Here is a 12,109-nt window from a genome sequence, read left to right on the forward strand (position 1 = left end):
TTGGAGTTGGAAATATCAGAGGTAATACAACTGATAACATATGCCTAACAGTTTCCAGCTGGCTGTGTTCAAGTTACGAATAGAGTTTCACCTGCTTTTGTTCTTTACGTTACCATACTCTGAAAGCCACGCAAAGCTGCTTTCCATGGCAGTGTTAGAGTTGTTATAAGTCAAATTATGAAAAATTGAAAGCCTGTTTGGAGACCAAAAATAAACTGTTTATCTATCTCACACACAGTTGTGATTAGAGCACAAAAGACTTCAAATGCAAAATTCCTCAGCCAGGAGTAGTCAAAAGCTTAATGGGAAGGTAAACTATTTTCTACCACCACCACTCCTTGCATATACTTCCCAAAATATCCAACTCAACTGCCAGCACCCAGACTGACAAACTGCTCAGGAAGCAGCCCTAGTCAGGAGGGAAAGCCCATTCCCTAGGATGCAGAGGGGGACTGGCAGTGGGTCTCTGTGTGAAAGAAAAGATTAGGAGGTACGTGGGGAAAGAGAAAGGAGAGGTGGAAGAATTCAGGATGTTCTGCAGGAAATAAGGTTTCTTATGGCTCTCACCTCTTCCATCTCGAAGGACAATCTCTTTTTCATCTGTAATCCAGCTGTAACACGGGAACTCCAAATAGTCACCCGTTGGCATTTTTACAGTGATATACCTAAGGTACCAGTCATCCTGGTACCAGTATTTTCGTTTCTCAATTATTATTAGCTGAATTTCTCCAAGGTCTTCTTCCACAGTCACATCATAGGAGTCAATCTAAAGAGCAGAATACAGTCAATGATCCACTGCACATGCAGGAAGCACAACCAGCTACACAACCATACTACACAACCATACTTGGCTTTTCCTGATATGGCATGGATACAACTGAACTTTCCAGCTTCTGGTAGGTGAAAAAAGGAAGACCTATTATTGGACTGCAATGCAACAGAAAAATGCATGAAAGAACAACCAAGAACTTGCAAGACACTCCAAAACCACAGAAGCACTATTGCATAACAGCTAAAAGGATAATGTGTAAAGGTAAATTCATTCCCTTGGTGATTCATGATTTTGAACCAGTTGTGGAGACTGAAAAATGCTGAGTGGCATTTCTCAGAAATCACAGTAATAGTGCCTTGAGTCACAACGCTGACAGTCAGTGACTTGTGTTCCTGGCTAAGTGAATGGAGATTCCTCCCTCCCACAACGCTGGTTTCAAACACCACTCTCATCTTTGCCTATCACCCCACGTCCAATATTCTTGACTTCACTCTTGTCAATTGGCATGAAGAATTTTGGATGATGGCTAGAAAATGTAGACAACACGCTCAGATTGTTTCTTGCTCTTCAAATCTTCTTTCCAGAGATAGGCAGCACTTGAACCCTTTATATTTCATATTCATTCCCCTGCAGCTCCTGGTTTTCTCAACAAAAACAGTGTCAATAAACTCTTTGCCAGGCTCAGGTTTCACTCTGAGTCAGTACTTCTGCAATTTCATACATCTTTCCAGGACCAGATGACACTTTGCAGAAGAGTCACTCATCACAGGCTGTCATACCGCGTATCTCAAACTCAGCCACATCCTGCTTGTGCCCCTCTGTATGCAATTACAAAACAAAATGAATTCTCTCTTTCAATTTCACCACGATCTTGTTGTATTTGGCAGTCAAGAGCTGGTATTAGCCACTATGCAGAGACACAGTCCAAACAAAACTGCAAACCTGTGTGAATTATTACCTATTCGTGTTCATCGTTATAATGGGAATTTAAACTTGTAAAGACTAATGCAATAACCTACAGAAGCAAATTAGAAACTGCATTTGGATCAGATTTGCTTTGCATTCAGTGTTCCATCTTCTCACTCATTTCCGGTTCCAGGGCTAGTCATGTACAGAGGAAGAATAAGGTGACCAAAGACACAGTCTGGATAGGCGAAAGGTACTGCATTCTTTTTAGCTTAAGTCCTCACAAAAAGCCATTGCCATCAAGTGATTGGTATGGCACAAAAAGTCTGAAATTAATTGTATTTTCTCATCAACTTCTTATTGCCCATGATACCTGACTATCCTTTTCTGAATTCCTCTCCTTTAAAGGTTCAGCTAACATTTTCTTTTTTAAAAAATCCTCATTTACACATACCTGTTACTATAGTTCTTATAATGTCACACCTATACATAAATATACCTCTAATATTTAAATTAAAGAGCAATGTGAATCAGATCCAGAGTTGATAGAAATGTCACACTGACAGCCAATCTTTGGAAGAAACTTGATTCCTCTGGTAACAATCTACTTGCTAATATTACAAAAGTCCTAAAATAGTTGCACAAGTCACTGTTGATGTAATGCAAAAAGGACATTCAATTAGCCTAAAAGTTCCGGAAGGTTTTTGATCTTTTTATGACCATCACAGTTACCATTTTAATGGCACTTCTGAAAGTGAGGTTTCCCTCTTGATATCTCACCCTTTTGCTACCTTCAAGCCAGCAACGTGGTGGGCTCTCTTCAGATGGTAATTTTGCTAATGCAGTAAAGGTGTGTCAGGTTACAAAGATTGTACAAGGTCCAGGTAAGAACCAACAGCTGGTTGTTAAAGGTTTCTATGGCATTTGTTCTACAAGGTCTCCTGGTAAACACATGGTATCCCTAATGACTGCATGATGAGCCAGAGATGCTATGAGTTTTTACACAGTTTGAGTTCAGAGTGAGAGAACAGAAATAATGAAGACTATTTGACTATCCAAACTCCCATAGAATCCTGTTCAAGCAATTTAATCTCAGGCAAAACCTAAGCTCGCTCTTTTTGAGGAGAAACTCCTACTGACTAGCCTAGTATTGCAAAACGGACAACTCAGGCAACCTCTCTTGCTATACACACAAGAGTGGAAAGCACTGTATTTCCCTTCTGGAAATACTTGTGAGTGTGGATCTTTCAACGAAAAGTAGATGAAAGCATAACAGGAAGAAAACAGAGAACAGAGTGACACTTGCTTTGAAACCATTTAGCATGAGCAGGAACTTACTCAAAAGACACTGAGTAAAGTAGCTATGGCTTTCTACGTCACCTGTGTCCAGTACCCGGAGTAAGTCAGACAAAAACTACAACTGGGCAGGCTACTGTTGTGCAAATTTCTTTAGGTTTTTCCACATCTCTTTCCCTCAACCAACATTTGGCATGTAAATCTCCTACTTAGAACTGGTCTAAGCCTTCATTCATCATATCTAGTAATACACACATTTTGCATTAATTCAAATGAAGACATTACCAGGATAATGGAACTACTGAGCCTAGCTCAACATATAGAAAAGAAACTGGAAAGCAGACAAAGTCTTTAAAGAAAATACTGTGAAATTCTGGTCATCCACTGAAAAAGTGATTTTGGTTTTGGTTTGGTTTTTTTACTGCAAATGCGTTCACAATTGAATTGCTTTGCAGAAAAAGAAAGACACAGAGATGGTATTGAAACACTAAAGGCAGAACTGTGAAACCAGTTCCTACATTTTACAAAGCAACCAGCCTGAAAGTCGTTTGGCCTACTTCAGTTTGGGTTATGGGCTTGGGTTGGGGTTTTTTTTGGTCTGTATTGGTATTTTCTTCTTTCTTTGCACAATATATTAGTAAGACTCATTTTTTTGGGGCACAGTGTTACCTGAACAAGTGTCTGGAGAAACACTGCACCCTCCAAGAGAACAACCTCAACAACTTAGCACATTGTACTACAAGTGTCCAATGAGCCAGACATTTTATGGAACACAGAGTTATTCTCATTCTCCACAATAAATACATGCTGAAAAAAAAGACTGCGTATTTGTAGTATCAAGTACATAACAATTAACAGAAATAATTAATTTGCATAGGTGAAAAAGCCTTCATCTGGATTTAGTCAAGAACCTTTGCACTTGGAAACAAGTTTGACAAAAACCCCACATAGCCCCTGTCTCAGAAAGTTTACTTAGCTAACATCACATTTTATATAAAAGGCTAAGACCCAGGTGAAGACTTTCAAATGTGGCTAAAAGCTACCTTCCCAAGGAGATATAAGTACTCCTTTTAGGTGCACGCATCCTCTGCTGTAGTGCTGCTAACATCCACAAACCTCCATTCCTCACCCAGCAGGGTCCAATGCTCGCAGGTACCTCTGCTCCTGCTGGACCTGGTCCCACAGCAGTTCAAGAGTTTTTGCTGAGCATATACTTAATGCTCACATCATAGAATTTTTCTCCCTGTGACAGGATTCAGTCCAACAAGATGCTCAGAGTACTACCATGCTTTTTGCTTAAAAGCAGTGAAACCCTCTTTTGTGGTCCAAGGACAAAAGCAAACTGCCTCGTCACTGGAGATGTTGGTGCTTATCTCCTCAGCTGGGCAGGGCTCAGTCCTCCTAGGAGAGCACCTGAACTCTAAGCTTGCAGGACAGCCTGAGGTCTTCTGCAACTTGTCTTGCTAATGTTAAGCTTAAAACATGTGACAGTTCACCAGATTAGAGAGAAAGAATAACTGGATGTCCATTTGGGAGATTCAGATAACAGGGTTCTAAGCGAATGAATATTTAATTATGAAGGAAAGTAACTTTAACAGCAATAGCTAGTAAGCCCTCACACCTGAATTTGCTAGAATATCTCCTCAGAATATTTGCTATAAATATCTGGGACTACATCTATACATGCCATCAACACTTACTCAGAACGCTGGCTTCTGTTAACCATAGCTGCAGTGTCTAGAGCAGAAGAGGCCGGATACCTAACTTAGGGTTTTTTTAACCGCGTGGTTAAAAAAAGCCAACACTCCTAAAGGCAAAGCACCACCATGACAGTGAAGTCTCACTTGTACATGCAGCAGTAGGTCTCATTTCCGAAGTGACTTATGAATGCATCGTTAAAACTTCCAAGGTTGCTTAAATCTCACCAGAACTTTTGGAAACTGTGAGTTAGGTTTCCAAATGAAATACACAATTTGGAAGGGGGAAAAAATTGACTGAGCTTATTATTCGCACAGTGGACAACAAGCAAACAAATGCGATTCTAAATCAGTGCTCAGAGTATAAGCAATTACAGATGGGTAGCCTGGATACTGTGCTAAGTCCACAGAGAGGACAGGGCACAACACACAGCAGAAATTAAAGTTAGAAAGAATAGCGTAGCTGATAGCCCACTCCCAACTTCTCTCTTGCACTTGCATGTTCATGCTGGTTTCCAACTTTCACTGAAGTTGCCCTACGCACTTCCCTTGGCAGGTGTTGTAATTCCTACTGGAAGCTCTTTGTTTAATTCCTTAGGGATATCAGGGCTGTAACTAACAGTAACTACTGACCCTAAACACCACCTATCAACAAGAAGCACACACATTTGCTAGTATTTATAATGAAAATATGAGAAAACCTTAAAGCCCATTGTGTAAGCCAAACCAAAGGGCCCTCTATCTCCTCGTGACTGACCAGCCACAGCCAGAGCTAACCCGTGGTGTGCAGGGATGTGCATGATTGGTGGCTGGGGATGGCAGCAGGCACCGTGATCCCAGTGTCCTTCTCCAGAGCATAGGCACACAGGGACGAGAGTTTCGAAAGCACAGCCCTGCCGCAGTCAGTCCATCCCCCGAGGCACTGGCCAGGTGCCGCAAAATCATAGAACCACAGAATGATTTGGGTTAGAAAGGACCTTAAGATCGCCTAGTTCCAACACCCCTGCCATGGGCAGGGACACCTTCCTCTAGAGCAGGTTGCTCAAGTCTCTGTCCAACCTGGCCTTGAACACTGCCAGGGATGGGGCATTCACAACTTCCTTGGGCATCCCCGGCCTTGCGGGTCCGGCCCGAGGTCCCGCGAAGGGAGATGCACGACGGCTCGCACGCAGTGAAGCCCTTCGGACCACGACGGGGCGGGGCCGGGCGGCCGCGGGGGACACACGGCTACCTGCCTGGCTGCACTCACCGCGCCGCGTTCGAAGTCGTTGTAGAAGGGTTTGTCCAGGAGGTGCCTCTCGCTGCAGCCCGCCGTGCCCTGCAGGCTCAGGTACACGTAGTCGTCGGTGCCCGCGAACCACTGGCTGCCCGTGGCCACCGTGACCGTGTAGGACGGCATGGTCCCACCGCCGCGGCTCGGCTCTGCACGGCCCCACCGACCCGACCGGCCTCTACTGAGCCGCGCTCCCGCCCAGCACCGCCTCCTCCTCCTCTGCCACGGCTCGGCGCTGCCCGCCCCTTCCCCAGCGCCCGACACACCTACTCCGGTACCCTGCAGACCCGCGGAGCCCCGGCGCTCCCAGGCAGCCTATGCTGCACAGCCGCCCCGCACTGCACCCCTGTACCCGCTGCAGCCCCGTCCCGTACCCTGCACACAGCCCTCACAGTGCATCAGCTCCGCGCCAGCACAGATTACACAGTCCCCACGCAGCAATTTCCTCTTGATATCCTTCCACAGTTGCACAACCCAACGCAACTCTCGGCGTGCAGCACACTCCTCTGCAGAGCAACCCTGCTCCCGCCAGGCACGGCCCTGCACAGCTCGGTGTAGCTCACCATCTCCACGCTTATGGAGTTTCAACCACACACCCTCAGACTGCTCTGCACTCTAACCTCACCTCATCACCCCAGTTTACAGGCATACACGCTCTTTTGTGCCCAAACCTTACAGGTGTACTGCGTTGACTCAACAATACCATGATCTACCCAACACATACATAGCATATATCCCATCCTCTTTATCTTCCAGGGTTACTCACTTTATATTCACACCATATTGCATCCTCATTATATACACCAAATCTGTAACTCACCCTTCTCTTGGGTCAAGACCCCCATATGCTGGCATGCTTTATTCCCTGCATTCCTCTAAGGTTCTCAAACAGCCTGTTGTCTTTGCACAACCGTGTGTAACACTAACTGCCAGCATATCTATATATCAGAGCTGTACATACACAACCAACCCCACATTTCTAAATATCCCACAATTTCACAGTCCTCACCCTAAGTATAACAAGCATCAAACACTTGCTGCCATTCTGCTGATATTATCATTAAGACAACAGAAGAGCTGTCTGTGCTTCTGGGCTAGGAGTCCAACCTACCCCAGAGAAAATAGCCCCATAGCAGTGACACTGCACACTTGGCACTTAGGCACCAAAACCACCAATGCCATTCTCCTGCATTTTCATCAGACAACCAAATACCACATGCTGTCATCCGTAACCTCACTGATGATCCTCCTTCATGCTGCTGCCACAAGCAGTGCATGACACTGGGCTGGAAGGAGCCAGACTGGAGCTTTTGCAGTTCTCAGTGTCCCTCCACCATTGCCCTGTGATCAGACCCAGGTGCTAATTTCCTCTCTATTGGGCAGTGCGATTTTCTAGTAACAGATACGCAGAGCAAGCTAAATAAAAACCATCTCAGAAGTACTTTACTTATGCTACACTTGTGCCTCAGGTGCTGTGCTGGATTAATTAGCTAGTGTATGACACTACTCATACTTTGGTAGCACTTTCAGTTCGAGGCACTCTCTGCCCACAGGTAAGGCTGAGTGGGCGTTATTAGCCACCAACCTTCAAATACAGAGGAAGAGAGCAACTAGTTGACACTTCGAAGTTATTGCTGGCTCTGCCCACTTCTGTTCTGGCAAGCCCATTTGCAAAGTGCCTCGTGCCTCACTTCCGCATGGCTGCTGCATCTTGCACTGCTGGCAACACTGCAAGATGTGCTTACAAATTCCGTGCTTCAGCTTGTAAAATTGCAGCTACACAAGATGTGTTGTGGCCTTACTTATGCACTGTGGCCAGTGCTGGCCACACAGCAATGGGAAGACAGCCTGCCATGCCCTGGAAAGGATCCTGTTCTTTTTTCACAGAAGTGTGATGGTACTGCGGTACACTCACCCAGACAAGTCTCCTACATCTCTTCTGTACGGGTAAAAACTCAACCATTTGGTATATTGTGACTTAGATCTCAAGGGTCTCCCAAATTCAGAGTATGTGTTTACATATAGGCATATAAAAAAATCACTGCGCCTGCCTTGGCTCTACTGAATTGCTCAGCATGAATTTCTAGTCTGCTGCTGCTTTTTAAATAACACCCAGAAGTGTAAGATTGTCAACTGTCACAGGGCACACCCAAGGTAGCTGAAGAATCCCAGCCCAGAGATCTGATTTCTCCTCCTTAGATTTAACCACCATGGGATCCTTCCTGCTGCACTGCGATTCCTTCCAGGGTCAATGTCACCCCATAAAAGTGTACCATAAACTCTTAAGTTCTTCTGTGGTTTTATCTTCCCTTTGTGTTAAGATTTCAAAGAAATCCTACATCCGATTCATTTTTTCATGAGTGTCGTCAGCCCTGAAGTTTCTAAATTTTGGTTCACAGCCTTCCTTGAAAGATATAATAACTGAATCCCTTTTAACATGTCAAGTGCTTCAGAACCAGCTTTTGTCAGGCACAAGGCCACCTTCTGGCCACCTTCATTTTTGCTGCAAATACAGAGCAAAGTGGTGTTCAAACTCTGATCGGTGGGTTTCCATGTTTCTTTGTGTTTCAGCTCTAATGCAGTATTTGAACCCTGTCCCATTCCCCTGTTCTGTTTTTAGCCCTTTTGGGTCTCTTCTGTACAGAGGTGTGACTGGGGAGTCTCCCTGCAGCATTGGAACTCCTCTTACCAGCTCATTAAAGAAAGCACTAGATGAGCTTAGCCCTGCACATTAAATCTGTAGGAATGCATTTGTTGACTCTCACCAATTACATTGCTTTTTAGTCTGTTCTTTTAGCACCTCTCACTTTGTCATGACTTCCACCTTCATCGGTTTATTGATAATATCTACTGTGGATAGAATTTCAAATGTTTCATCAAAATCCTGCTAAACAAAATAGCAGGATATGAAAAAACCAAACCCAACCATTTGATCAATAGACTACATTATTTCACCCCTGAGGAGACCCACTGTATGAGACTCCAGCACGATTCTCTTCCACGTTGTATCTGATAGCTACTTGATGTCAAACAAGGAAACCACTATTGGAAATAGCAGTTGAATCCCATAACTGGATCCAAGGCGTGTGTCCTAAAGATGAGACTATGGGATCAGACATAGGCTTGCACTGCAGGGTTTCCCCTGCTCCCCAACACCACCCTGGATTCCTCTTGGTTTGGTGGCTAAGCTGCACAGGCAAGATTGTGCTGCACCCTGCAAAGGGCACATCTCCCAAGGATGGAGAGTGAGGCTGGAACTGCTCAGGCTGAGGAAGATCCTGCTTCCAGGTCTCCGTCTTCCTTTCCAAAACCACTAACTCACTTTAAGCCATCCTCACCACTTCTGTCTGCTTTTCCAGCTGCTGCATTTTAAAGCAGACTTTCAAGCCTTTTGGTAAGGTGGTGAAAGGCATGGAGACTAAGGAAGAAACAGCCTGTAAGACAGGCTTCTGGGCCAAGATGCCCGAGTGCACCCCTGCTCCAGGCACTGAGAACCCACAGGCTGTGCATAGGCCAAGCACTTGGGCACCGCTGCTGTGTCTAATCCTGAGGACTTTTGGCCAAGGGACTGATGTGAGAACCTCCAGTTCCCTCTGGACCATGGATAGATTAAAATCCTGCTATGCCCAAGCCTGGGAGCGAGCAGGGTCTGTAACTGCCATGCAAATAAAATACGCTGCTTAGATAGAGTGCAATATTACTTTGCCAGTGTGAAAAATGCAAGTTGTCAGAGTAATCAATTCCTAATCACTGTCAATAACTGCCTTCACACCAGACAGGGCTTGTGTGCACATCTGCTGAGACCCAGTGCTGGTTTCTGGCACCTGCTTGCAAACCAGGCAGTCCCATGCAGCCCCTGACCCAATGCAGGCAGTGAGCCTGGGCTTCTTGCTCCCCACGCTGGTTTCCTGAGGAGCCTGTAACCACTCCCTGTATCACCTCTGCACTCAAACCCCCCTGCATCTCACCCACCTCTCTCCTCACTTGAAGATGGTTTCATGATCTGTGCACTTACAAGCAGGGAGCTGGGAATCTGAGCCCTTAAAACACAAGCAGCTGCTATTCCTGAGCTGGCTGTGTGTTAGTGGGAGGTTAGGACAGCCCCCTCCATGGGGCACACATACTCTGCTGTGGATTTTGCTGCTCCCATTCGCATAAGCATCACTCAGATTTACTACATGGAAATTCACACTGGAAGTCAGCTGCTGCCCCTCTTTATCTCTTTGCAATGTCAGTGAAAAACAAGGTTTTTCTGTGAAGATGTCACAAAGCGTATAGCCCTCCTGAGGCTACAGGCAATTTTGGTGCGCAGATGGCTCTCTTGAAAGATGCTAATAAGGACTGGGAGCATGGAGGAATGATACAACGTGGTAATTAACAAATGACGGAGGGGATTAGCAGAGCCTATAGAAATTTCCAAGCTATATAAATAATCTAAGAGGCATGGGCTTAATAGCTGAGAACATATGGATGCTAACTGTGCATTGCTCCACTTGAACAGGAAGAAAAAGCTCCTTGTTCGTAGACCTTTGTCCCAGCTCAGAGTGTCCAGAAATCAACCCTAGGATTGCAAAGCTCAGCACAGGGTATCCTTCCTCTGACATCCAGGCAGTGGCAATTCCGACAGCTGAATCTCTTATGAACCCCCAATGGGGTTGCTGTATCAACACTTACTACAATACCTTCATACCTTTTGTGAGAGGGACCATCCAGACTGCAAGGGGCTGTGCGTCTCTTTCTCTCCCCATGAACTTCCTACCCCCTTTTTGAGGTGGAGTTCCTTGGATCCTCCATCCCACTTGGTGTGATGTTAGGAGACCTTCCTCAGCCCTGAGGACTGTGGGATCTGGCACCGCCTGACCTCAGCACTTCCCCCTAAATCTGCAGATCCTCTCACTGCCTCCGCAGATGTAGCTGTGCTACTCTGGCACTTTGCAAGAAGAGCAGAGGATGGAGACAGAGATAAGGCAGCCTGCTTTCAGGCTTCCCCTCCCCATATGAGTGATGGGAATAGCAAGTAACACTGCTGAAGAGAAGGAGAGAGCAGAGGCATGGGACAGAGAAGCCATGGACAAGGCAAGCACAAAGAACGCCGCCACATTAGTGGCTATGCTTTTGATATCATTTGGTCCTGTGCATGTTTGAGAACTGTATATCCATTAGAAATGCAGTGGGAGAAGCCTGATGCAGAAGTCCTAAGCCCCAGAGGCAACGGTACAGTCCTGATATAGGCTTGTGCAATATCAGCTCTAATCTGAAGTCAGGCAGGCCCAAATCCATCCCTGAAATAATACTTTTAACTTCTACCACAGCCTAGTTTGTCCCAGGGCTGCTGCTCAATGGAATGTTTTGATTTAATTGCCATCTGATTTCTCTGGTGTACATCAACTGCTTAGCTGTGGCCATGAATGTAGCATGGTCTGGGCTAAAAACCCACATCATCTTGCTGGCATGAGAAACACTAGTTTAGCTAATCCCATGATCAGAATCAGTTCTCTTTTAATACAGCAATACAGCGCTTTCAAAAGCAAGAAGGTAAACATGAGAGCAAGACAAATGGCAAGCCAGGCTTGAGAGACCTGAGTTTATCTGCAGGAAGGGAACAGTGGTACTTTGTTCTCGGTGTAAGGCAGATACGAAGTACTACATACACTCCTTAAGACAGCTGCGCTTTCTCAGTTGGGATCAAGTCATCAGCCCGAAACATTTCCTATTCTCTCCCAACCACAAGGGTAACTGTTTCCCTTGACAAAGGAACCTGCTGTCCCCAGCACCAGACCCTATGGTTCCAACAGTGATCAATTCTTCTCAGCCTGCTTGGCCTGCCTTATTTGCAGGTGGGCTTTGAGACAGAGAGTATCAGAGCAAACCAGCACAGCAAGGCGCTCCCAGCAAAAATGACTGGGAGGTTAATTTTAGTGAAGTCTTAAAATGTTAGGAATTGCAAGCCTGATTTCTTGAAGCTTCACAATTTAACAAGCACACCCTGAGTGTGAGCTCCTCCCCTCTGCTCTCTGCAGCCTTCTGGTGTTCTATTCAGTTATTTCAAACCCTCCTCTGATGTTAAAGTCTTTGAGACAACTTCATTCTTCTCCTTAACACTTTCAAGTGAGGTCTCCTCTCTGTTTTCAGCTTCCAGTTCCTCTGCCACAAATTTTGCCTTTT

At 45.5% G+C, this 12,109-nt stretch overlaps 1 protein-coding gene across 2 annotated transcripts in view; it reads right to left on the reverse strand.

Moving 5' to 3' along the window:
• ALOX5 (arachidonate 5-lipoxygenase) overlaps positions 1-6,129 on the reverse strand; it is a 48,644-nt gene extending 42,515 nt beyond the window's left edge. The window contains exons 1-2 of one of the 2 annotated variants that reach the window (XM_030487813.1): positions 5,921-6,120; positions 568-766 (exon numbers count right to left, since the gene is read on the reverse strand). In XM_030487813.1, coding sequence (XP_030343673.1) covers positions 568-766; positions 5,921-6,070 — 349 coding nt within the window. In that variant the 5' untranslated portion in view covers positions 6,071-6,120. Of the gene's footprint in view, positions 1-567; positions 767-5,920 lie in introns of both variants that reach the window. The other variant, XM_030487814.1, reaches the window with a different exon arrangement.
• Between the last annotated feature and the right edge of the window lie 5,980 nt (positions 6,130-12,109).

This window comes from Strigops habroptila, chromosome 5 (genome assembly GCF_004027225.2).
Source record: "Strigops habroptila isolate Jane chromosome 5, bStrHab1.2.pri, whole genome shotgun sequence".
NCBI classification, from domain to species: domain Eukaryota; kingdom Metazoa; phylum Chordata; class Aves; order Psittaciformes; family Psittacidae; genus Strigops; species Strigops habroptila.